Source organism: Lonchura striata, chromosome 2 (genome assembly GCF_050655825.1).
Source record: "Lonchura striata isolate lonStrDom1 chromosome 2, ASM5065582v1, whole genome shotgun sequence".
NCBI lineage: Eukaryota > Metazoa > Chordata > Aves > Passeriformes > Estrildidae > Lonchura > Lonchura striata.
Window position 1 is genome coordinate 156,812,533 of NC_140704.1, and position 26,291 is coordinate 156,838,823.

Sequence of the window (26,291 nt, forward strand, 5' to 3'; positions counted from 1 at the left end):
TTCTGGAATTCCGATCCCAGATTTTTCTGCAATCCCAATCCCGGAATTTCCTGGAATCCCAATCCCGGGATTTCCTGGAATCCCAATCCCAGGTTTTTCTGGAATTCCAATCCCAGATTTTTCTGGAATTCCGATCCCAGATTTCTTTTTTTTTTCCCTCCCTGGAATCCAAATCCCAGATTTTCCCCCCTCTGGAATTCCAAATTTTTGTAGAATTCCAATCCCAGTTTTTTCCCCCTCTCTGCAATTTCAACCCCAAATTCCACCCCCCCCCCACCAACCCATGGAATCCCAATCCCAGATTTTTCTGGAATTCCAATTCCAATTTTTTTCCCCCCTCTGGAATCCCAATCCCAAATTTTTTCCCCTTTGGCATTCCAATTTATTTGGAATTGGTTGTTTTGTTTTTGTTTTTTTTTTCCCTCCCTCTGGAATTCTGGAATTTCAATCCCAGTTTTTTTCCCCCTCTGGAATCCCAATCCCACTTTTCCTTGGAATCTCAATCCCAAATTTTCTCCCTCTGGCATGCCAATCCCAGATTTCCCCCCCTCCCTCTGGAATTCCAGTGTCCCATTAATCCAACCCCGAACTCCAGGGCCTTGTCCCAAATATTTGGCCCTAAAACCCGGGAGAGGAGGGAGGGAATTTTTTCCAGGCAAAACAAAAAAAAAAAAAAAAAAAAGAAAAACCAGGAAATGAAATCCCGAGATTTGGGAGAAGGAAAAACCAAAATTAAAAATAAAAAAGGGGAAAATTCAGATTTTTTTTTAAAAAATTCCCATCCAGGGGCGACATTCCAGACTTTTCCAGGATCATTTTCCCTGCCCTTGTCCGAGGACATTCCCGAGGAAATTTGGGCAAAAATTCCCCAAAAAATTCCTAAAAAATTCCTAAAAAAATTCCTATTTCTAGGGGAAAATTCCCGTTCCAGGGGGGGTCTCGATCCTAAAAATTCCCGTTCCTGAGGGGGGGTTTCAATCCTAAAATTTCCCGTTCCTGGGGCGTCCCCGATCCTAAAAATTCCCCCCCGGGGGGTCCCGATGTCCCAAATTTTGGGATTTTCCCTCCGGGAATGGGGGAAGGAGGGGCAGGGAGGTCCCGGGGGGCGGGTCCCGGCCAGGCCTCGGCGTTTCCCGGCAGTTTCCCCTTCCCTGATCCTCCCGCATGGCGAAAATTCCCCAAAATCCCCGAAAATTCCCGAATTTCCCCGAATTTCCCCCAAATTTCTCCTCCCCCCCCACCCGCGCTCACCTGGACGCGCCCGGCGCCGCTTCCGGGTGCGGCGGCCACGCCCACCGCCACAGGCCACGCCCACCCAATGGAAGTGAATTGGCCGCTGAGGCCACGCCCCCGATCCCTGATTGGCTGTGCTGGGAGGGGGCGTGGCCTGCGGGCCCCGCGCTGCCGGCGCCCCCTGGTGGGGCGGGAGGGGAACGGACGCGGCGTCCCCAAATTGTCCCAAATGTCCCCAAATTGTCCCAAATGTCACCAAATTTGTCCCAAATGTCCCCAAATTGTCCCAAATGTTCCCAAATTTGTCCCAAATGTCCCCAAATTGTCCCAAATGTTCCCAAATTGTCCCAAATGTCCCCAAATTGTCCCAAATGTTCCCAAATTTGTCCCAAATGTCCCCAAATTGTCCCAAATGTCCCCAAATTGTCCCAAATGTTCCCAAATTTGTCCCAAATGTCCCCAAATTGTCCCAAATGTTCCCAAATTTGTCCCAAATGTCCCCAAATTGTCCCAAATGTCCCCAAATTGTCCCAAATGTTCCCAAATTTGTCCCAAATGTTCCCAAATTTGTCCCAAATGTCCCCAAATTGTCCCAAATGTCCCCAAATTGTCTCAAATGTCCCCAAATTGTCTCAAATGTCCCCAAATTGTCCCAAATGTCCCCAAATTTGTCCCAAATGTCACCAAATCCCCCCCGGTGTCCCCAAATTGTCCCAAATGTCCCCAAATTGTCCCAAATGTCCCCAAATTTGTCCCAAATGTCCCCAAATTTGTCCCAAATGTCACCAAATTTGTCCCAAATGTCCCCAAATTGTCCCAAATGTCCCCAAATTTGTCCCAAATGTCACCAAATCCCCCCCGGTGTCCCCAAATTGTCCCAAATGTCCCCAAATTGTCCCAAATGTCCCCAAATCCCCCCCGGTGTCCCCAAATTGTCCCAAATTTGTCCCAAATGTCACCAAATCCCCCCCGGTGTCCCCAAATTGTCCCAAATTTGTCCCAAATGTCCCCAAATCCGCCCTGGTGTCCCCAAACCCGCCCAATGTCCCCAAATTCTGCCCCCAAATCCCCCCCGTGTCCCCAAATTGTCCCAAAATCCCCCCAGTGTCCCCAAATCTCCCAAAATGTCCCTAAACCCCCCAAATGTCCCCAAACCCCCCCCAGATGTCCCCAAAGGTCTCGGTTGTCCCCAAGCCCAGGAGTTCACGGCAGCTTTGGGGTGAAAACCTTTAATTGGGCAACTTTGGGACACCCCGGTGGCCCTGGGGACACCCCATTGTCACCCTGGTGGCTTTTGGGGGACACCATCCCAGCGCCACCCCAGCGGCTCCTTGAGGACATTGTCCCAATGCCACCACTTGGCCCTTGAGGACATCTCATGGTGGCCCTTGGGGACACCACGTTCTCATCATGGTGGCTCTTCGTGGACACCCCATGGCCACCACGGTGGCTTTTTGGGGACACCGTCCCATTGCCACCACGCCGAGCCTCAGAGCCACCCCGTTGTCACCCTGGTGGTTTTGGGGACACCTCATTGCCACCACGATGGTTCTTTATGATCACCGCGTTGTCCCCGTGGTGGCCCCTGGAGACCCCACCCCGCTGTCCCCACGGTCCCTGCTGGTGACGTGCCGGTGACGTGCCGGTGACGCTCTGGTGATGTTCTGGTGACGTTCTGGTGACACTCCAGTGATGTTCTGGTGACGTTCTGGTGACGTTCTGGTGATGTTCTGGTGACGCTCCAGTGATGTTCTGGTGACGCTCCGGTGACATTCTGGTGATGTTCCAGTGATGTTCTGGTGACGTTCTGGTGACGTTCTGGTGACGCTCCGGTGATGTTCTGGTGATGTTCTGGTGATGTTCTGGTGACATTCTGGTGACGTTCTGGTGACGTTCTGGTGACGTTCTGGTGACGCTCCAGTGATGTTCTGGTGACGTTCCAGTGATGTTCTGGTGACGTTCTGGTGATGTTCTGGTGACACTCTGGTGACGCTCCTCTGGTGACGTTCTGGTGATGTTCTGGTGACGTTCTGGTGACGTTCTGGTGACGCTCCAGTGATGTTCTGGTGATGTTCTGGTGACATTCTGGTGACGTTCTGGTGACATTCTGGTGACATTCTGGTGATGTTCTGGTGACGTTCTGGTGATGTTCTGGTGACACTCTGGTGACATTCCGGTGACGTTCTGGTGACATTCTGGTGACATTCCAGTGATGTTCTGGTGACACTCCAGTGATGTTCTGGTGACGTTCTGGTGACGTTCTGGTGACGTTCTGGTGACGTTGTGGTGTCACCCGGCCGTCTCCGCCGGTTCCTCCCTCCGCCGCCGCTCCTCCTCCGCGTCCATGTCGGCGAAGCGCTGCCGCAGCTCCGGTGGGATCGGCACCTCCAGCAGGTTCTCCATGGCCGCCTCCGGCTCCTCCCCGATCAGCACCTGCGGGACACCGGGAACGTGCCGGGAACGTGCCGGGAACGTGCCAGAACTGCCTGGAGAATGTTCTGGAACCACATTGGGAACGTGCCGGAACCGTCCTGGAAATGCTGGAACCGCCCCGGGAATGCCGGAACTGCACCGGCAACACCGGAACCACCCCAACAGCTCTGGAACCGCCCCAGGAACACCGGAATTGTGCCGGCAACACCAGAACCGCCCCAACGGCTCTGGAACCGCCCCAGGAACACCGGAACCGTGCCGGCAACACCAGAACCGCTCCAATGGCTCCGGAACCGCCCCAATAGCTCCAGAACCACCCCAGGAATGCCGGAACTGCACCGGCAGCACCGGAACTGCCCCAATGGCTCTGGAACTACCCCAGGAACACCGGAACCGTGCCGGCAACACTGGAACCGCTCCAATGGCTCCGGAACCACCCCAGGAACGCCGGAACTGCACCGGCAACACCGGAACCGCCCCAACGGCTCCGGAACCACCCCAGGAACACCGGAACCGTGCCGGCAGCACCGGAACCGCTCCAACGGCTCCAGAACCACCCCAGGAACACCGGAACCGTGCCAGCAACACCGGAACCGCCCCAACGGCTCCAGAACTACCCCAGGAATGCCGGAACCGTGCCGGCAGCACCGGAACTGCCCCGATGGCTCCGGAACCACCCCAGGAATGCCGGAACTGCACCGGCAACACCGGAACCGCCCCAATGGCTCCGGAACCGCCCCGGGAATGCCGGAACCGTGCCGGCAGCACCGGAACTGCTCCAACGGCTCTGGAACCGCCCCGGGAATGCCGGAATCGTGCCGGCAGCACCGGAACCACCCCAACGGCTCCAGAACTACCCTGGCAACCCCGGAAGTGCACCAGCAACACCAGAACCGCCCCGATGGCTCCGGAACTGCCCCGGGAATGCCGGAACCGTGCCGGCAACACCAGAACCACCCCAATGGCTCCGGAAGCGTCCCGGGAGCGCCGGATCGGCGCCGGCGCCGCGGCTGACCTGGATCAGGTTGTGGCAGGCGCCGAGCACCGCGGGGTCCCGCTCCCGGCCGTGCAGCTCCCGCAGCACCAGGTAGGAACCGCGGCGCCGCAGCTGCTCCCGCCCCGCCTTGGTGGCCGCCAGCTGCTCGGGGGAAAAAAAATCGGGAATTTTTGGGGGATTCGCGGCTGCCCGTTGGGTGTGGGAAGCCAAAATTCCTCGAAGAACCCAAAAAAGTCTGGCTTGGCGATGAAATTTGGGGTCGAAAGGTGGAAATTGGTGGTGGAACATCGGGAAGTTCTCGCAGAAGTTCGAAATGTCCACGAGGAAACCCAAAATTGCTGATGGGATGGCCAAAAAACTCAAGGAACCCAAAAATCCTCAGGGAACCCCCGAAATTCCTCGAGGAAACCCAAAAATCCCCAAGGAAACCCAAAAATCCACAGGGAACCCCCGAAATTCCTCGAGGAAACCCAAAAATCCCCAAGGAAACCCAAAAATCCACAGGGAACCCCCGAAATTCCTCGAGGAAACCCAAAATTCCTCAGGGAATCCCCAAAATTCCTCAAGAAACCCCAAAATTTCTCATGGAACCCCAAAATTCCTCAGGGAACTGCCAAAAGTCCTCAAAGAACCCCAAAAATCTTAATCAAACCCCCAAAATTCTTCAAGGAAGCCCAAAATTCCTCAAGAAAGCCCATAAAAATCCCCAAAATTCCTCAAGGAACCCCCAAAATTTCTCATGGAACCCCCAAAAATTCTCATGGAACCCCCAAAATTGCTCTAAGAACTCCAAAATTTCTCATGTAACCCCAAAAATTCTCATCAAACCCCCAAAATTCCTCAAGGAACCCCCAAAATTCTTCTAAGAACTCCAAAATTCCTCCTAAAACCCCAAAAACTCTTCAAGGACCCCCAAAATTTCTCATGGAACCCCAAATATCCTCATCAAACCCCCAAAATTCCTCAAGGAACCCCCAAAATTCTTCTAAGAACTACAAAATTCCTCCTAAAACCCCAAAAATTCCTCAAGTAACCCCCAAAATTGCTCATGGAACTGCCAAAATTGCTCTAAGAACTACAAAATTTCATATGGAACCCCAAAATTCCTCATCAAACCCCCAAAATTACTCAGGGAACCCCCAAAATTCCTCTAAGAACCCCAAAATTCCTCCTCAACCCCCCCAAATTCCTCGAGGAACACCCAAAATTCCTCAAGGAACTCCCCGAAACCCCCAAAATTCCTCCCTGAACCCCCCAAATTCCTCAAGAAACTCCCAAAATTCCTCAAGGAACTCCCAAAACCCCCAAAATTCCTCATGGAACCCCCCAAATTCCTGAAGGAGCCCCAAAATCCGGCACCAGCATCAGCGTCTCCAGCAGCATCTTGCGGATCTCCGGCTCCTCCTCCGGCCGGTGCTCCGGGGGGAGGTACTGCAGATCCACGGGCAGCTCTGCAAGGGGGAAAACCGCCGGGAATATTCCGGGAATTCCCGAAAATTCCCAAAAAACCCCCGGAAAAGCCACTCACGCTCCATCTCCTCCTCGGGGAGCTCCTCGGGGCCGGCCAGCGGCAGCAGCAGCAGCGGGAGCGCGTCCAGCTCGGGGCTCAGCAGCCGCTCGTGGTTCTCTGGGAATTCCGCGGGAATTCCACGGGAATCCTCCGGGAATCCTCCGGGAATCTCGTCCCGACATCCCGGAAGAGCCCCCAGGCGGAGCGGGACCGGGACCGAGGCGGATCCCCCCCAAAATTTGGATTTCCCCCCCCCCCCCCAATTCTGCTTTATCCTGGCTCTGCCCTCCTGGAATTTTGGGAAAAATTTTGGGAATGTTTGGAATTGCAGCCCGGAATTCCATAAATTCCAGGGGAACATTCCCAAAAATCCCAACCCGAGGCCGTTCCTTCTTTTCCCATCCAGGATCCCAAGAAATTCCAGGATTTTAGCTTGGGTTCTCTGGAATTCCAGGATTTTAGTCGGGATTCCATGGAATTCCAGGATTTTAGCTTGGATTTCAATGGAATTCCATTATTTTAGTCAGGATTCCACAGATTTCCAGAATTTTAGTTGGGATTCCAAGGAATTTCAGGATTTTTAAGAGGATTCTCTGAAATTCCAGGATTTTAGTTGGGATTCCATGGAATTCCAGGATTTTAGCTTAGATTTCAATGGAATTCCATTATTTTAGTCAGGATTTCACAGATTTCCAGAATTTTAGTTGGGATTCCAAGGAATTTCAGGATTTTTAAGAGGATTCTCTGAAATTCCAGGATTTTAGTTGGGATTCCATGGAATTCCAGGATTTTAGCTTGGATTTCAATGGAATTCCATTATTTTAGTCAGGATTTCACAGATTTCCAGAATTTTAGTTGGGATTCCAAGGAATTTCAGGATTTTTAAGAGGATTCTCTGAAATTCCAGGATTTTAGTTGGGATTCCATGGAATTCCAGGATTTTAGCTTGGATTTCAATGGAATTCCATTATTTTAGTCAGGATTTCACAGATTTCCAGGATTTTAGTTGGGATTCAATGAAATTCCAGAATTTTTAAGAAGATTCTCTGGAATTCCAGGATTTTTAACAGGACTCCAAGAAATCCCAGGATTCTAGTCGGGATTCCATGGAATTCCAGAATTTTTAACAGGATTCCACAAAATTCCAGGATCTTAGTTAGGATTCAAATTCCAGGATTTTATTTAGGATTCAAATTCCAGGATTTTTAACCACAAACCCAAAACATTCTCCAAAAAAATCCCTCAAAAATCCCAAAATATTCCCAAAAATCCCCAAACAAAGCAACAAAAACCACAAACCCAAAAATTCCCTAAATATTCCCAAAAAATCCCCCCAAGAGATCACGAAATATTCACCAAAAATGATAAAATAGTTACCAAAAAATCACAGAATATTCACCAAAAATTCCCCCAAAAATCTCGAAAAAAATCTCAAAGCCAACAACAAAAAAAAAACCCCAAAAAATTCCTAAAAAGTCCCTAAAAAAAGTCGGGAAAGGCCCAGAATTGTGGATTTTTACCGTGCTGGAAGCAGCAGTTCCTGAGCGCTCCCGCGGCTCCTCTGCGCAGCGCCGCCGAGGCCGGGCCCCGCAGCAGCGCCAGGAGCCGCCGCAGCGCCCGCCTGGAACACCAAAAACACCCCAAATCACCCCAAAATCCTTAAAAAGCCACAAAAAAAAAAACCCAAAAGAATCACCCCAAATGCCCCATAAAACATCCCAAAATCCCCCCAAAACGCCCATAAAACACCCCAAAAATCCCAATAAAACACCAAAATCCCAGTTTATCTCACCCCGAGGGCTCCAGCAGCACCCCAAAAACCTCAACCCCCCCCAAAACCCCCATAAAACCCCCCAAAATCCCCATAAAACCCCCCAAAATCCCCAAAAATCCCCCCAAAACCCCCATAAAACCCCCCAAAACCCCCATAAATCCCCCAAAATCCCCATAAATCCCCCAAAATCCCGTTTATCTCACCCCGATGGTTCCAGCAGCGCGGCCCGTCCCTCCGGGGCCCGGCTGAGGTTGCAGAGCAGCGCCCCAAACCCCAAAACCCCCATAAATCCCCCCAAAACCCCCATAAGTCCCCCCAAAACCCCCATAAATCCCCCCCAAACCCCCATAAATCCCCCCAAAACCCCCATAAATCCCCCCAAACCCCCATAAATCCCCCCCAAACCCCCATAAATCCCCCCAAAACTTCCATAAATCCCCCCCAAAATCCCCATAAATCCCCCAAAACCCCATTTATCTCACCCCGATGGCTCCAGGAGCGCGGCCCGTCCCTCCGGGGCCCGGCTGAGGTTGCAGAGCAGCGCCCCAAACCCCAAAACCCCCATAAATCCCCCCCAAACCCCCATAAGTCCCCCCAAAACCCCCATAAATCCCCCCCAAACCCCCATAAATCCCCCCAAACCCCCATAAATCCCCCCCAAACCCCCATAAATCCCCCCCAAACCCCCATAAATCCCCCCCAAACCCCCATAAATCCCCCCAAAACTTCCATAAATCCCCCCCAAAATCCCCATAAATCCCCCCAAACACCGTTTATCTCACCCCGATGGCTCCAGCAGCGCGGCCCGTCCCTCCGGGGCCCGGCTGAGGTTGCAGAGCAGCGCCCCGAGCTCCTCCGGCGGCCGCTCCGCGCTCAGCGCCCGCAGCAGCGGCCCCGCGCCGGGGCCCAGCGCCCGCAGCACCCGCGGCGCCGCCGCCTCGTCCCGGCCCAGGTTGGCCAGCACCCCGCAGGCCGGCCCGGAGCCGGGCAGGAGCTCGGCGAGCCAAGGGACCGCGGGGAGGAGCGGCTCCAGCGCGGCCGGCTCCGAGGACGCGTTCACCAGCGCGGCCAAGGCGGGCTCCGAGCCACGCGAGGCCGAGGCGGCCAGGCCGCACAAGGCCGCCAAGGCCGCGGGGTGTCCCGCCAGCAGCGCCCGGCCCGAGGCGCTGCCCGACAGCGCCAGGGCGGCCTCGGCAGCCGCGGGAGCGGCGGGGGAGGACGGAGAGAGCAGCGCCGCCAGCTCCGACAGCGCCGCGGCCGCCGCGGCACCATCGCTCTCCGCCTCCTCCATCGCCGCCGCCTCCTTCGCGTCCGCCGCCATGGCCGCGTCGCTTAGCAACGGCGAGGCGGGAGGGTGCGACGGCCAATCAGCGCCGCGGAAACTGGGAGGTGGGGAGGGTTAGCCAATGGGGTGCGGGTGCGCTGCCGGGAAGGGAGGGTTGTACGGAAAAGCGCCGTGCGGGCTCCCACACGAGGCGCCAGTGAGGTCACGGAACCGGTCAGGCCACGAAACACGCACCGGGCCGGTGCCGCCGAGGTGGTGTGCGCTCGCGGGCCTCGGCCGCCACCGGCACTGGTTTCAGCGCTGGCTCTGTCTTCTCCTCCTGCGCCGCCATAGTCGGGACACAAAAATGTCGGCCTCGCCTGGCAACCAGCGTGATTGACAGGCCGAGCAGCCAATCGGCGCCGCGAAGCGCGGGGCGGTAAAGAGCTAAACCAATGGGGTGCGGCTGGAAAGCCGGAAGGGGAGGGGCTGTGGCAGAGAGGCATTGTGGGAAGGACGGCTGTACGGAAAGGAGCGGCGCGGCCCCTCAGGCAGGGCCCCGCTGAGGCCCGAACCGCAACCCGGTTCCGGGGCCTCTCCGAATCTCTTAAACCCGGCCTAAATCTCGGAAATCAGCCCCAAATTACCCGAACCAGGCCTAAATCCCGGAAATCACTTGAAACCGCTTCAATCAGGGACAAATTCCCAAACCAGCCCTAAATCCCTTAACTCAGCCCCAAATTCCAAAACCAGCCCTAAATCCCTTAACTCAGCCCCAAATTTCCAAAACCAGCCCTAAATCCCTTAACTCAGCGCCAAATTCCCGATCCAGCTGAAGCCCACGCCCGCAGATGAAATCCCAGCTCTAAAAGGCTTCACTGGGGTGGAACTCCTCCAAACCAGGCCTGGGGTTCTTAAACCCGGTTTAAATCCCTTAAAGCAAGTCCAAATTCCTGGGGGACACCAAGCCCTGGGGACACCAAAGCCTTGGGGACACCAAGCCCTTAGGGACACCAAACCCTCAATGCCACTCATGGATAAAAGGATTTTTCCATGGATAAGGGGATTTCCCCCATAAATAGAGGGATATTCCCATGGATAAAGGGATATTCCCATGGATAAAGGGATATTCCCATGAATAAATTGATATTCCCATGGATAAATGGATTTCCCCCATAAATAGAGGAATATTCCCATGGATAAAGGAATGTTTCCCATAAATAAAAGGACATTCCAATGGATAAAGGCGCTTTTTCAACTATTAAAGGGCTTCCCAAAGGATAAAGGAGTTTTTCCAATAAATAAGGTTTTCCAATGGATAAAGTCGGGTTGGAGGTCCCACCCCCCGTGGGAATGGCAACATCCCAGGGGTACCCCCGGGAATTGGGGGCAAATCCCAGGAATCCTTTACTGGGGGCGGAATTCCAACGTTCCGGGAGGAGTTCAGGGGGAATGAAGGAGGGGATTTTGGGGGGGGGGCTCAGGGGCCCCTCCAGATCCCAAGGGTGGGACCCCCTGATCCAGATCCCAAGGGAGGCACAGGTGGAACCCCCTGATCCAGATCCCAAATCCCAAGGGAGGCACAGATGGGATCCCCCTGATCCAGATCCCAAGGGAGGTGCAGGTGGGATCCCCCGATCCAGATCCCAAGGGAGGCGCAGGTGGAACCCCCTGATCCAGATCCCAGGGGAGGCACAGGTGGGATCCCCCTGATCCAGATCCCAGGGGAGGTGCAGGTGGAACCCCCTGATCCAGATCCCAAGGGAGGCACAGGTGGGATCCCCTGATCCAGATCCCAAGGGAGGTGCAGATGGGATCCCCCTGATCCAGATCCTCCCAAGGGAAGCGCAGGTGGAACCCCCTGATCCAGATCCCAAGGGAGGTGCAGATGGGATCCCCTGATCCAGATCCTCCCAAGGGAGGCGCAGGTGGAACCCCCTGATCCAGATCCCAAGGGAGGTGCAGGTGGGACCCCCTGATCCAGATCCCAAGGGAGACGCAGGTGGGACCCCCTGATCCAGATCCCAAGGGAGGCACAGGTGGGATCCCCTGATCCAGATCCCAAGGGAGGTGCAGATGGGATCCCCTGATCCAGATCCTCCCAAGGGAGGCGCAGGTGGAACCCCCTGATCCAGATCCCAAGGGAGGCACAGGTGGGATCTCCCGATCCAGATCCCAAATCCCAAGGGAGGCGCAGGTGGGATCCCCTGATCCAGATCCCAAGGGAGGCACAGGTGGGATCCCCTGATCCAGATCCCAAGGGAGATGCAGGTGGGACCCCCTGATCCAGATCCCAAGGGAGGCACAGGTGGGATCTCCCGATCCAGATCCCAAATCCCAAGGGAGGCGCAGGTGGGATCCCCTGATCCAGATCCCAAATCCCAAGGGAGGCGCAGGTGGGATCCCCTGATCCAGATCCCAAATCCCAAGGGAGGCGCAGGTGGGACCCCCTGATCCAGATCCCAAGGGAGGCACAGATGGGATCCCCTGATCCAGATCCCAAGGGAGGCGCAGGTGGGACCCCCTGATCCAGATCCCAGGGGAGGCACAGGTGGGATCCCCTGATCCAGATCCCAAATCCCAAGGGAGGCGCAGGTGGAACCCCCTGATCCAGATCCCAGGGGAGGCGCAGATGGGATCCCCTGATCCAGATCCCAAATCCCAAGGGAGGCGCAGGTGGAACCCCCTGATCCAGATCCCAAGGGAGATGCAGATGGGATCCCCTGATCCAGATCCCAGATCCCAAGGGAGATGCAGATGGGATCCCCTGATCCAGATCCCAAATCCCAAGGGAGGCGCAGGTGGAACCCCCTGATCCAGATCCCAAGGGAGATGCAGATGGGATCCCCTGATCCAGATCCCAGGGGAGGCACAGGTGGGACCCCCTGATCCAGATCCCAAATCCCAAGGGAGGCGCAGATGGGATCCCCTGATCCAGATCCCAAATCCCAAGGGAGGCACAGGTGGGACCCCCTGATCCAGATCCCAAGGGAGGCACAGATGGGATCCCCTGATCCAGATCCCAGGGGAGGCACAGATGGGATCCCCTGATCCAGATCCCAAATCCCAAGGGAGGCGCAGGTGGAACCCCCGATCCAGATCCCAAATCCCAAGGGAGGCGCAGGTGGGACCCCCCGATCCAGATCCCAAGGGAGGCACAGGTGGAACCCCCTGATCCAGATCCCAAATCCCAAGGGAGGCGCAGGTGGAACCCCCTGATCCAGATCCCAGATCCCAAGGGAGATGCAGGTGGGACCCCCTGATCCAGATCCCAGGGGAGGCACAGGTGGGATCCCCTGATCCAGATCCCAGGGGAGGCACAGATGGGATCCCCTGATCCAGATCCCAAGGGAGGCGCAGGTGGATCCCCCTGATCCAGATCCCAAGGGAGGCACAGATGGGATCCCCAGCCTCAGGCACAGGGCTCAGCTGGCCCAGGTGAGATCCCAGGAGGAAAAGCGGAGCTGGAGCCGATGGAGAGCAAAGCCAAACTCTTGAAACACACGGACTCGGGATGGGGGGCAGGGGGCAGTTCCTGGGCGGGGGATTTGGGGTTTTCCCCCGGCAGGGCCGGGACGGACGGACGGAGCCCCTCAGGAGCCCGGGCAGGCGGGACGGGGATCAGTGCAGCCGAGGGCAGGAGCCATAAAGTGCAGCGAAGCTTCCCGGAGCTCCCGGCGCGGCTCCGGCAGCGGCTCCGGAGCTCCGGGATTCCTGGGGGGCTCCGGTGTCCAGGGGGAACACGGGGACGCCGTGACACCGGGGGGGACACAGCTCGGGAAGGACCAGCGCCTCTGGGACAGGGCCGGGTCCTTTCCCGGTTCCATTCCCGGTTCCGTTGCTGGTTTGGTTGCCAGTCCTGGCTCCGTTCCTGGTTCCTTTCCTGGTGCCAGTTCTGTTCCTGGTTCTGTTCCCAGTTCTGGTTCTATTCCTGGTTCCGTTCCCAGTCCCGGTGCTGGTTTGGTTCCCAGTCCTGGTTCTATTCCTGGTTCCGTTCCCAGTCCTGGTTCCATTCCTGGTTCCATTCCCAGTCCCATTCCTGGTGCTGATTCCATTCCTAGTCCCAGTGTTGGTTCGGGTCCCAGTCCTGGTTCCATTCTCAGTCCCATTTCTGGTGCTGGTTCAGTTCCCAGTCCCATTCCCGGTGCTGGTTCGGTTCCCAGTCCTGGTTCCATTCCCAGTCCCGTTCCTGGTGCTGGTTCGGTTCCCAGTCCCATTTCTGGTGCTGGTTCAGTTCCCAGTCCCGGTGCTGGTTTGGTTCTCAGTCCTGGTTCCATTCCCAGTCCCATTCCCGGTGCTGGTTCGGTTCCCAGTCCTGGTTCCATTCCCAGTCCCATTCCCGGTGCTGGTTCGGTTCCCAGTCCCATTCCCGGTGCTGGTTCGGTTCCCAGTCCTGGTTCCATTCCCAGTTCCATTCCCGGTGCTGGTTCGGTTCCCAGTCCTGGTTCCATTCCCAGTCCCGTTCCCAGTGCTGGTTCCATTCCCAGTCCCGTTCCTGGTGCTGGTTCGGTTCCCAGTCCATTTCCAGTCCCATTGCTGGTTCCGTTCCTGTTGCCGGTTCCGTTCCCGGTGTCTCGGATCCCGCTGGGAATCTCACATGCACATCACCTGCGGCCTGGAACGAGGCCAGGACAGGGAGGGTCACCTGCCTCACCTGTGGCCACGCCCCCCACCCACCCACCCACCTGTCCTCCTGCCTCACCTGCGGCCACAGCCCCACCCCGCCCACCCACCTGTCCTCCTGCCTCACCTGCGGCCACGCCCCCCGCCCCGCCCACCCACCTGTCCTCCTGCCTCACCTGCGGCCACGCCCCCACCCCGCCCACCCACCTGTCCTCCTGCCTCACCTGCGGCCACGCCCCCGCCCCGCCCACCCACCTGTCCTCCTGCCTCACCTGCGGCCACGCCCCCCGCCCCGCCCACCCACCTGTCCTCCTGCCTCACCTGTGGCCACGCCCCCCGCCCCACCCACCTGTCCTCCTGCCTCACCTGCGGCCACGCCCCCCGCCCCGCCCACCCGTCCTCCTGCCTCACCTGCGGCCACGCCCCCTGCCCCGCCCACCCACCTGTCCTCCTGCCTCACCTGTGGCCACGCCCCCTGCCCCACCCACCCACCTGTCCTCCTGCCTCACCTGTGGCCACGCCCCCCGCCCCGCCCACCCGTCCTCCTGCCTCACCTGCGGCCACGCCCCCCGCCCCGCCCACCCACCTGTCCTCTTGCCTCACCTGCGGCCACGCCCCCGCCCCACCCACCCACCTGTCCTCCTCGATGGCGCCGCCCTCGCCCTCGGGGTCGCCGCTGTCGCCCTTCTCGGCGTCGCCCTCGCCCAGGTCCATGTCCAGCTCGTTCCCGGTGTCCGGGCGGGTGTAGGCGTAGCCACTGCGGGGATGGCCACAATTCCAGGGAATCCCCTCGGGAACACCTCCCCACCCTGGAATTCCAGGGAATCCCCTTGGGAACACCTCCCCACCCTGGAATTCCAGGGAATCCCCTTGGGAACATCTCCCCCCCACCCTGGAATTCCAATGAATCCCCTCGGGAACATCCCTCCCCCCCCTGGAATTCCAGGGAATCCCCCACTTGGGAATGGACCCTGGAATTCCAGGAATCCCCTCAGGAACATCCCCCCCCACCTTGAAATTCCAGGGAATCCCCCCCTTGGAAATGACCCCTGGAATCTCCTGGGGAATGCCCCAGAATTCCAGGAACGCTCTGGGGAAGAGCCCGGAATCCCCTGGGAAACACCCCCCAGAATTCCGGGAACGCCCTGGGGAAGAGCCCAGAATCTCCTGGGGAACACCCCCCAGAATTCCAGGAACGCTCTGGGGAAGAGCCCGGAATCCCCTGGGAAACACCCCCCAGAATTCCAGGAACGCCCTGGGGAAGAGCCCGGAATCCCCTGGGAAACACCCCCCAGAATTCCAGGAACGCCCTGGGGAAGAGCCCGGAATCCCCTGGGAAACACCCCCCAGAATTCTGGGAATGCTCTGGGGAAGAGCCTGGAATCCCCTGGGAAACACCCCCCAGAATTCTGGGAATGCTCTGGGGAAGAGCCCGGAATCCCCTGGGGAACACCCCCCAGAATTCTGGGAATGCTCTGGGGAAGAGCCCGGAATCCCGGGATCCGGGGCGGACCTGATGGAGCGGCAGGTGAAGAAGACGATCCTCTTGAGCCTCTTGTTGTAGAAGAAGTAATTGAAGGACCAGAGGCTCCCGTCCTCCCCGAAGGGATCCGAGTCCAGGTCCGGGTTGTAGCTGGGAACGGGAACGGCGGGAATGTCACGGGATTGGGGACGGGAACGGCGGGAATGTCACGGGATTGGGGACGGGAACAGCGGGAATGTCACGGGATTGGGGACGGGAATGTCACGGAATTGGGGACGGGAACGGCGGGAATGTCACGGGATTGGGGACGGGGACAGTGGGAATGTCACGGGATTGGGGACGGGAACGGCGGGAATGTCACGGGATTGGGGACGGGGACAGCGGGAATGTCACGGGATTGGGAACAGGGACAGCAGGAATGTCACGGCATTGGGAACAGGGACAGCGGGAATGTCACGGGATTGGGGATGGGAATGTCATGGGATTGGGGACGGGGACAGCAGGAATGTCACGGGATTGGGGATGGGAATGTCACGGGATTGGGGACGGGGACAGCGGGAATGTCACGGCATTGGGAACAGGGACAGCGGGAATGTCACGGGATTGGGAACAGGGACAGCAGGAATGTCACGGGATTGGGGACGGGAACGGTGGGAATGTCACGGGATTGGGGACAGGGCTGGAATCCTTTGGGAAGCGCCCGGATCCCCTGGATGGGGCAGGTACCTGTAGATGTCACACTCGGCCAGGCAGATCTCCTCATCCACCGCGTCCCACAGCAGCGGCTTCAGCGCCTTGAAATCCTCGCGCACGGCCGAGAAGAGGCTGCAGTTCACGGCATTCACCACCTGCAACGTGGGATTGGGATGTGAGACATGGAACGGGGACAGGGACACGGGAATGGGGACACTGGAACGGGGACAGGGACACGGGACAGGGACACGGGAACGGGGATGAAATCCTCGCGCACGGCCGAGAAGAGGCTGCAGTTCACAGCATTCACCACCTGCAACGTGGGATTGGGATGTGAGACATGGAACAGGGACAGGGACACGGGAACAGGGACACGGGAACGGGGACAGGGACACGGGACAGGGACACGGGAATGGGGACACTGGAACGGGGACAGGGACACGGGACAGTGACACGGGAACGGGGATGAAATCCTCGCGCACAGCCGAGAAGAGGCTGCAGTTCACGGCATTCACCACCTGCAACGTGGGATTGGGATGTGAGACATGGAACGGGGACAGGGACACGGGGACAGGGACATGGGAACGGGGACAAGGACACGGGACAGGGACACGGGAATGGGGATGAAATCCTCGCGCACAGCCGAGAAGAGGCTGCAGTTCACGGCATTCACCACCTGCAACGTGGGATTGGGATGTGAGACATGGAACGGGGACAGGGACATGGGGACGGGGACACGGGAACGGGGACAGGGACACGGGACAGGGACACGGGGACACGGGGACACGGGAACGGGGACAGGGACACGGGACAGGGACACGGGAACGGGGACAGGGACACGGGACAGGGACACGGGAATGGGGATGAAATCCTCGCGCACAGCCGAGAAGAGGCTGCAGTTCACGGCATTCACCACCTGCAACGTGGGATTGGGACGTGAGACATGGAACGGGGACAGGGACACGGGAATGGGGACAGGGACACAGGAACGGGGACAGGGACACGGGAATGGGGACACGGGAACGGGGACAGGGACACGGGAATGGGACACGGGAACGGGGACACGGGAACGGGGACAGGGACACGGGACAGGGACACGGGAATGGGGATGAAATCCTCGCGCACGGCCGAGAAGAGGCTGCAGTTCACAGCATTCACCACCTGCAACGTGGGATTGGGATGTGAGACATGGAACGGGGACAGGGACACGGGGACGGGGACACGGGAACGGGGACAGGGACACGGGACAGGGACACGGGAATGGGGACACGGGAACGGGGACAGGGACACGGGACAGGGACACGGGGACACGGGAATGGGGATGAAATCCTCGCGCACGGCCGAGAAGAGGCTGCAGTTCACGGCATTCACCACCTGCAACGTGGGATTGGGACGTGAGACATGGAACGGGGACAGGGACACGGGGACGGGGACACGGGAACGGGGACAGGGACACGGGAATGGGGACACTGGAACGGGGACAGGGACACGGGGACGGGGACACGGGAACGGGGACAGGGACACGGGAATGGGGACAGGGACACGGGACAGGGACACGGGAATGGGGATGAAATCCTCGCGCACGGCCGAGAAGAGGCTGCAGTTCACAGCATTCACCACCTGCAACGTGGGATTGGGACGTGGGACATGGAACAGGGACAGGGACATGGGAATGGGGACAGGGACACGGGAATGGGGACAGGGACACGGGAATGGGGACAGGGACATGGGAATGGGGACAGGGACACGGGACAGGGACACGGGAACGGGGACAGGGACACGGGAATGGGGACACTGGAACGGGGACAGGGACACGGGAACGGGAACAGGGACATGGGAACGGGGACACGGGGACAGGGACACGGAAATGGGGACAGGGACACGGGACAGGGACACGGGAACGGGGACACGGGAACGGGGACAGGGACACGGGAATGGGGACACGGGGACGGGGACAGGGACACGGAACAAGGACGGGGACATGGGAACAGGGACATGGGAACAGGGACATGGGAACAGGGACATGGGAATGGAGACACAGGACTGGGGACAGGGACACAGGAATGGAGACACAGGGACAGGGACATGGGAACCAGGACAGGGACATGGGAATGGGGACACGGAATGGGGACAGGGACACGGGAACAAGGACGGGGATACGGGAACAGGGACATGGGGACAGGGACACACACAAACGGGGGAATGGCATTCCCAGGGAAATTTGGGATTCCCCAGCTCTGGCAATATCCAGAGCCCCCCAGAGCCTTTTCCAGGGTTTTTCTGGGAGAGCTGGAGAGGGGTTTGGGATGCTGGAGGGATGGGAAACAGGGAATGGCTCCCCATGGAATGTTGGGGTTTTGGGATGGAATTCCCAGAGAATCCGGGGCTGATCCAGCTCCTGCACTATCCTGGGATAGCGGGAGCTGCCCCGTGGGAATGGGATCATGCCAGAGATCCCTTCCATCCCAGAGCATTCCAGAATTCCAGGATTTTCCTATTCCATGACCTGTCTCCAGGTAAATCCCAATTCCTACATCCCGCCCCATCCTGTCCCATCCCAGTCCCTCCCAGTCCCATCCCAGTCCCATCCCAGTCCCATCCCAGTGCCCGTACCCAGTCCCATCCCAGTCCCTCCCAGTGCCCGTACCCAGTCCCATCCCAGTCCCTCCCAGTGCCCGTACCCAGTTGAGGCTGGGCTCGCGGCTGAACTCGTGGCTGTCCCAGTCCCTCCCAGTGCTCCCAGTGCCCCCAGTGCCCGTACCCAGTTGAGGCTGGGCTTGTGGCTGTCCCAGTCCATCCCAGTCCCTCCCAGTGCCCGTACCCAGTTGAGGCTGGGCTCGCGGCTGAACTCGTGGCTGTCCCAGTCCCTCCCAGTGCCCCCAGTGCCCGTACCCAGTTGAGGCTGGGCTCGCGGCTGAACTCGTGGCTGTCCCAGTCCATCCCAGTCCATCCCAGTCCATCCCAGTCCCTCCCAGTCCCATCCCAGTCCCTCCCAGTCCATCCCAGTCCCCCCAGTGCCCCCAGTGCCCGTACCCAGTTGAGGCTGGGCTCGCGGCTGAACTCATGGCAGTCCCAGTCCCATCCCAGTCCCTCCCAGTCCCATCCCAGTCCCTCCCAGTGCCCGTACCCAGTTGAGGCTGGGCTCGTGGCTGAACTCGTGGCTGTCCCAGTCCCTCCCAGTCCCATCCCAGTCCCTCCCAGTGCCCGTACCCAGTTAAGGCTGGGCTCGCGGCTGAACTCGTGGCTGTCCCAGTCCCATCCAGTCCTATCCCAGTCCATCCCAGTCCCCCCAGTGCCCCCAGTGCCCGTACCCAGTTGAGGCTGGGCTCGTGGCTGAACTCGTGGCTGTCCCAGTCCCTCCCAGTCCCATCCCAGTCCATCCCAGTCCCTCCCAGTGCCCGTACCCAGTTGAGGCTGGGCTCGTGGCTGTCCCAGTCCCATCCCAGTCCATCCCAGTCCCTCCCAGTGCCCGTACCCAGTTGAGGCTGAACTCGTGGCTGTCCCAGTCCCATCCCAGTCCCTCCCAGTCCCTCCCAGTCCATCCCAGCCCCTCCCAGTGCCCGTACCCAGTTGAGGCTGGGCTCGCGGCTGAACTCGTGGCTGTCCCAGTCCCTCCCAGTCCCTCCCAGTCCCTCCCAGTCCATCCCAGTCCCTCCCAGTGCCCGTACCCAGTTGAGGCTGGGCTCGCGGCTGAACTCGTGGCTCTTGGCGGCGCTGAAGTCGTAGTCGGGCCGGAAGGCCTCGTTCAGGGTGGCGATCAGGTAGAACAGCGTCTTGCGGCTGCACGTGTCGCTGAGCGGGCCCTCGCCCTGCCTGGGGACACAGCCGGGGTCACTGGGGACACTGGGGACACAACTGGGGTCACTGGGGACACAACTGGGGTCACTGGGGTCACTGGGGACAGAACTGGGGTCACTGGGGACACTGGGGGCACAACCGGGGTCACTGGGGACACAACTGGGGTCACTGGGGACACTGGGGACACAACTGGGGTCACTGGGGACACTGGGGACACAGCCGGGGTCACTGGGGACACAACTGGGGTCACTGGGGACACTGGGGACACAGCCAGGGTCACTGGGGACACCGGGGACACAACTGGGGTCACTGGGGACAGAACTGGGGTCACTGGTGTCGCTGAGCGGGCCCTCGCCCTGCCTGGGGACACAGCCGGGGTCACGGGGGACACAACTGGGGTCACTGGTGTCACTGGGGACACAACTGGGGTCAGTGGTGTCACTGGGGGCACAACCGGGGTCACTGGGGACACTGGGGACAGAACTGGGGTCACTGGTGTCACTGGGGGCACAGCCGGGGTCACTGGGGACACAACTGGGGTCACAACTGGGGTCACTGGGGACACAACTGGGGTCGCTGGGGACACTGGGGGCACAGCCGGGGTCACTGGGGACACAACTGGGGTCACTGGGGACACTGGGGACACAACTGGGGTCACTGGTGTCGCTGAGCGGGCCCTTGCCCTGCCTGGGGACACAGCCGGGGTCACTGGGGACACTGGGGACACAGCCGGGGTCACTGGGGTCACTGGGGACACAGCCGGGGTCACTGGGGACACAACTGGGGACACAACTGGGGTCACTGGGGACACAACTGGGGACACAACTGGGGTCACTGGGGACACTGGGGACACAACTGGGGTCACTGGTGTCGCTGAGCGGGCCCTCGCCCTGCCTGGGGACACAGCCGGGGTCACTGGGGACACAGCCAGGGTCACTGGGGACACTGGGGACACAACTGGGGTCACTGGGGACACAACTGGGGTCACTGGTGTCACTGGGGGCACAACTGGGGTCACTGGGGACACAACTGGGGTCACTGGGGACACTGGGGACAGAACTGGGGTCACTGGTGTCACTGGGGGCACAACTGGGGTCACTGGGGTCACTGGGGACAGAACTGGGGTCACTGGGGACACTGGGGACAGAACTGGGGTCACTGGGGAAACAACTGGGGTCACTGGGGACACTGGGGACAGAACTGGGGTCACTGGGGACAGAACTGGGGTCACTGGTGTCGCTGAGCGGGCCCTTGCCCTGCCTGGGGACACAGCCGGGGTCACTGGGGACACTGGGGACACAACTGGGGTCACTGGGGACACAACTGGGGTCACTGGGGACACAGCCGGGGTCACAACTGGGACCACTGTTCCCCAACATGTCCTCCCCAGTTCCCCCCCAGTTCCCCAGCGTGTCCCCCCAGTTCCAGGTGTGTCCCCCCAGTTCCCCAGCGTGTCCCCCCCATTTCCCCAGCGTGTCCCCCCAGTTCCAGGTGTGTCCCCCCAGTTCCCCAGCGTGTCCCCCCAGTTCCAGGTGTGTCCCCCCCAGTTCCCCAGCGTGTCCCCCCCATTTCCCCAGCGTGTCCCCCCGTTTCCCCAGCGTGTCCCCCCATTTCCCCAGCGTGTCCCCCCATTTCCCCAGCGTGTCCCCCCCATTTCCCCAGCGTGTCCCCCCATTTCCCCAGCGTGTCCCCCCTGTTTCCCCAGCGTGTCCCCCCGTTTCCCCAGCGTGTCCCCCCGTTTCCCCAGCGTGTCCCCTCCATTTCCCCAGCGTGTCCCCCCGTTTCCCCAGCGTGTCCCCCCAGTTCCCCAGCGTGTCCCCCCAGTTCCCCAGCGTGTCCCCCCAGTTCCCCAGCGTGTCCCCCCAGTTCCCCAGCGTGTCCCCCCAGTTCCCCAGCGTGTCCCCCCAGTTCCCCAGCGTGTCCCCCCCAGTTCCCGGTGTGTCCCCCCGTTTCCCCAGTGTGTCCCCCCAGTTCCCCAGTGTGTCCCCCCCGTTTCCCCAGCGTGTCCCCCCAGTTCCCCAGCGTGTCCCCCCGTTTCCCCAGCGTGTCCCCCCCAGTTCCCCAGCGTGTCCCCCCAGTTCCCCAGCGTGTCCCCCCGTTTCCCCAGTGTGTCCCCCCAGTTCCCCAGCGTGTCCCCCCGTTTCCCCGGTGTGTCCCCCCAGTTCCCAGGTGTGTCCCCCCCAGTTCCCCGGTGTGTCCCCCCCGTTTCCCCAGCGTGTCCCCGTTTCCCCAGCGTGTCCCCCCCGTTTCCCCAGCGTGTCCCCCCAGTTCCCCAGCGTGTCCCCCCCTTTCCCCAGCGTGTCCCCCCAGTTCCCCAGCGTGTCCCCCCAGTTCCCCAGCGTGTCCCCCCCTTTCCCCAGCGTGTCCCCCCAGTTCCCCAGCGTGTCCCCCCCTTTCCCCAGCGTGTCCCCCCTGTTTCCCCAGCGTGTCCCCCCCTTTCCCCAGTGTGTCCCCCCCTTTCCCCAGCGTGTCCCCCCTGTTTCCCCAGCGTGTCCCCCCCAGTTCCCCAGCGTGTCCCCCCAGTTCCCCAGCGTGTCCCCCCCGTTTCCCCAGCGTGTCCCCCCGTTTCCCGGTGCCCCCGTTCCCGTTCCCGCACCTGCCGGGGCTGAGGCCGGAGCTCTGGGGCGGGGACAGGGCCTCGAGCGCGTGGGGCTGCCCCTCGTGGCAGAACTGCTTGAAGAGCTGCTTGTCGATGCCGGCCAGCTTGCACGAGTAGCTCTCGATCCTGCCGAGCCCGGCACGGCGCCGTGGGCGAGGGAGCCCCGGGATCCCGATCCCAGAGACACCCAGGGGATCCCAGAGACACCCAGGGGATCCCAGAGACACCCAGAGACACCCAGGGGACCCCAGAGACACCCAGGGGACCCCAGAGACACCCAGGGGATCCCAGAGACACCCAGGGATCCCAGAGACACCCAGAGACACCCAGGGGATCCCAGAGACACCCAGAGATCCCACAGAGCCCGGCACGGCGCCGTGGGCGAGGGAGCCCCGGGATCCCGATCCCAGAGACACCCAGGGGATCCCAGAGACACCCAGGGGATCCCAGAGACACCCAGAGACACCCAGGGATCCCAGAGACACCCAGGGGACCCCAGAGACACCCAGGGGATCCCAGAGACACCCAGAGACACCCAGGGATCCCAGAGACACCCAGAGATCCCACAGAGCCCGGCACGGCGCCGTGGGCAAGGGAGCCCCGGGATCCCGATCCCAGAGACACCCAGGGGACCCCAGAGACACCCAGAGACACCCAGGGGATCCCAGAGACACCCAGAGACACCCAGGGGATCCCAGAGACACCCAGAGACACCCGGGGATTCCAGAGATCCCAGAGACACCCAGAGATCCCAGAGACCCCAGAGACACCCAGGGGATCCCAGAGACACCCAGAGACACCCAGGGATCCCAGAGACACCCAGAGATCCCACAGAGCCTGGCACAGCGCCGTGGGCGAGGGAGCCCCGGGATCCCGATCCCAGGGACACCCAGGGGATCCCAGAGACACCCAGGGGATCCCAGAGACACCCAGAGACACCCAGGGGATCCCAGAGACACCCAGGGGATCCCACAGAGCCCGGCACGGCGCCATGGGCGAGGGGAGCCCCGGGATCCCAATCCCAGAGACACCCAGGGATCCCAGAGACACCCAGGGGATCCCAGAGACACCCAGAGATCCCAGAGACACCCAGAGACACCCAGGGGATCCCAGAGACACCCAGGGGATCCCAGAGACACCCAGAGACACCCAGGGATCCCAGAGACACCCAGAGATCCCACAGAGCCCGGCACGGTGCCGTGGGCAAGGGAGCCCCGGGATCCCGATCCCAGAGACACCCAGGGGATCCCAGAGACCCCAGAGACACCCAGGGGATCCCAGAGACCCCAGAGACACCCAGGGGATCCCAGAGACCCCAGAGACACCCAGGGGATCCCAGAGACACCCAGGGATCCCAGAGACACCCAGGGGATCCCAGAGACACCCAGAGATCCCACAGAGCCCGGCACGGCGCCGTGGGCGAGGGAGCCCCGGGATCCCGATCCCAGAGACACCCAGGGGACCCCAGAGACACCCAGGGATCCCAGAGACACCCAGAGACACCCAGGGGATCCCAGAGACACCCAGGGGATCCCAGAGACACCCAGAGACACCCAGGGGATCCCAGAGACACCCAGAGACACCCAGGGATCCCAGAGACACCCAGAGACACCCAGGGATCCCAGAGACACCCAGAGACACCCAGGGGATCCCAGAGACACCCTGGGGATCCCAGAGCCCTCCCTGGGGGATCCCAGAGCCCCATGTCCATTCCCAGAGCAGCATTCCCAGATTCCAGGTTTCGTGGGGTGGAATTCCCAGATTCCTGGGTTTCAAGGGAACAGAACTCCCAAATTCCTGGAGTTTTCTTGGGGCAAAATTCCCAAATTCCTAGGGACAGAATTCCCAGATTCCCAAGGGCAGAATTCCCATATTCCCATTACAGAATTCCCAGATTCCCAGGGATGGCATTCCCAGATTCCTGGAGCTTTTCCTGGGGCAGCATTCCTGGTGTCCCAGGGACAGAATTCCCAGATTCCCAGTGTCCCAGATTTCCTGGGGACAGCATTCCCAGATTCCCGAGGCTTTTCCAGGGCAGCATTCCCAGATTCCTGAGACAGCATTCCTGCTTCCCTGGGGCAGCATTCCCAGATTCCCAGAGCTTTTCCTGGGACAGCATTCCCAGATTCCCAGAGCCTTTCTCAGGGGCAGCATCCCCAAATTCCCGGTTCATCATTCCCAGATTCCCAGGGCTTTTCCTGGGACAGCATTCCCAAGACCCTCAGGGACAGAATTCCGAGATTCCCAGGCTTCCCAGAGCTTTTCCCAGGACAGCATTCCCAGATTCCCAGAGCCTTTCCTGGGGGCAGCATTCCCAGGGCTTTTCCCGGGACAGCATTCCCAGCCTCCCGGAGCTTTTCCTAGTTCAGCATTCCCAGATTCCCAGGGCTTTTCCTGGTCCATCATTCCCAGCTTCCCGGAGCTTTTCCCGGTCCAGCATTCCCAGGTTTCCCGGTCCCTCATTCCCACCTTCCCAGAGCCTTTCCCAGTTCAGCATTCCCAGATTCCTGGGGCTTTTCCCGGTCCAGCATTCCCGGTTTCCCGGCCCATTCCCGCTGACCTGCCGATGATGTGGGCGTCGCCGGTCTCCACGGTCAGCTGGGAGTTGATGGCCTCGAAGCTGGAGTTCTCCAGCAGCTTCATCCTCCCGGAATTCCCGGGAATTCCCGGAACAATTCCCGGGGGTTCCCGGAATTCCCTCCCGGCGCCGCAGCTGCTCCCGGGAACCAACGGGGAAGGTGAGGGACGGCACCGGGATGGGCCCGGGGCGATTCCCCGGCACCCCCGGGGAAAAGCGGGAATGGGCGGGAATGCCGGGAAGGAGAGAAAGGGAAGGAAGGGAGAGAACTGCAGGAAGGAGAAGGAAACGACGGAAAAAGCAGAAATGGGAAAAGAAACGGGAAAGGAGAGAGGAAGTAAAGGAACCGGAGGAGGAGGGAGAACAGCTTCAGGTGGAGCTGGCAGCGGCACCACAAAGGGGGAAAAGGCGGCAGGCGGAGAGGGAGGCGCAGAGAGGGAGGAGGAAGGAAAAGAGGGGAAAAAGAGGAGAAAAGGAGAAGGAAAACAAAGAAAAGGAACAAGAAAAAGACGCGGAAAAGTCTCCCCCGGCCCCGGGCGGCGCCACAGGAAGCGCCTTCCCGGCGTGCCCCGCGCGCCGGACTACAGCTCCCGGCATGCCCCGCGCGGCGCATAGCAGCGATGTACCGGCGGACTACGCCTCCCGGCACGCCCCGCGCGGGCGGCGCAGCCTCTCTATCGCCGGACTACTGCTCCCATCCTGCCCCGCGGCTCCGCGCGCCGCTAGGCCGCGCCTGGGCGGCGCGGGGTACGCCGGGAGCTGTAGTTCGCGCGGCTTTAGGGCGCACAGAAGAGGGACGGCGGGCCGAGCGGGCTTACCGGCGCGTCCTGCTCCTTTATCGGTGCCTCCTCGCCGTGGCAGCGCCTTCAGGCTCGGGGCGCTTGTAAAGGGAGGCGTCTCCGGGGAAAGCTCGAGGAGGGCGAGTGCGCCGCGGCCGCCGTCCGCCGTCTGGCGCCGGCCCACCGGGCCTCCGCCCACCTCGACATGTCCCCGAGTGCTCGGGAGACGGCGCGAGCGGCCGAGCGAGATCCTGGGAATCCCCCGGAGCGAGCGGGCGAGCGGGCGACCTTCTCCTGCGGCACCGGACGGCAACAGCGGCGGCACCGCCCCGCCCGCGCCCGCCCCGCCCGAGCGGCGCCCGCGGCCCGCGATCCCATTGGCGAGAATACCCGTCAATCACCGCCGCGCTCGCCTTTCATCGGCCAACAGCGACGTCAGTCAGCGCAGAGCCCGCGGCCCCGCCCACCGCGGGGGCGCTCGGCGCTCCCATTGGCCGGCGCGGACAAAGACGGGGGGAGCGCCTGTC

General features: G+C 60.5%; 3 protein-coding genes across 5 annotated transcripts in view; all 3 read right to left on the reverse strand.

Moving 5' to 3' along the window:
- The window catches only part of MROH1 (maestro heat like repeat family member 1), a 77,231-nt gene extending 75,929 nt beyond the window's left edge, over nucleotides 1–1,302 (reverse strand). Inside the window, exon 1 of the mRNA XM_085572749.1 lies at nucleotides 1,252–1,302. The gene's annotated coding sequence lies outside the window, so the exon portion shown is untranslated. The remainder of the gene's footprint in view (nucleotides 1–1,251) is intronic.
- A 1,144-nt stretch (nucleotides 1,303–2,446) lies between these two features.
- HGH1 (HGH1 cochaperone) lies at nucleotides 2,447–10,303 on the reverse strand. 2 transcript variants are annotated; one of them, XM_021546807.3, is made up of 6 exons: nucleotides 8,730–10,303; nucleotides 7,694–7,794; nucleotides 6,192–6,290; nucleotides 6,023–6,114; nucleotides 4,682–4,804; nucleotides 2,447–3,666 (listed from the first exon to the last, which is right to left on the reverse strand). In XM_021546807.3, the coding sequence occupies exons 1-6, from the start codon at nucleotides 9,266–9,268 to the stop codon at nucleotides 3,523–3,525; spliced, it is 1,098 nt and encodes a 365-aa protein (XP_021402482.2). In that variant the 5' UTR covers nucleotides 9,269–10,303; the 3' UTR covers nucleotides 2,447–3,522. The 2 variants fall into 2 exon arrangements, with proteins under 2 accessions (XP_021402482.2, XP_085428895.1); XM_085572769.1 differs by lacking the exon at nucleotides 4,682–4,804.
- Nucleotides 10,304–12,687: 2,384 nt separating this feature from the next.
- Nucleotides 12,688–25,103, reverse strand: MAF1 (MAF1 negative regulator of RNA polymerase III). Of its 2 annotated transcripts, XM_077781635.2 has the most exons (7): nucleotides 24,968–25,103; nucleotides 22,405–22,533; nucleotides 19,679–19,823; nucleotides 16,044–16,165; nucleotides 15,348–15,467; nucleotides 14,469–14,591; nucleotides 12,688–13,826 (listed from the first exon to the last, which is right to left on the reverse strand). In XM_077781635.2, exons 1-7 carry the CDS (start codon nucleotides 25,048–25,050, stop codon nucleotides 13,805–13,807), a joined length of 744 nt encoding a protein of 247 aa, XP_077637761.1. In that variant the 5' UTR covers nucleotides 25,051–25,103; the 3' UTR covers nucleotides 12,688–13,804. The 2 variants fall into 2 exon arrangements, with proteins under 2 accessions (XP_077637761.1, XP_085428897.1); XM_085572771.1 differs by lacking the exons at nucleotides 12,688–13,826; nucleotides 14,469–14,591; nucleotides 15,348–15,467; nucleotides 16,044–16,165 and adding an exon at nucleotides 16,173–17,384.
- Between the last annotated feature and the right edge of the window lie 1,188 nt (nucleotides 25,104–26,291).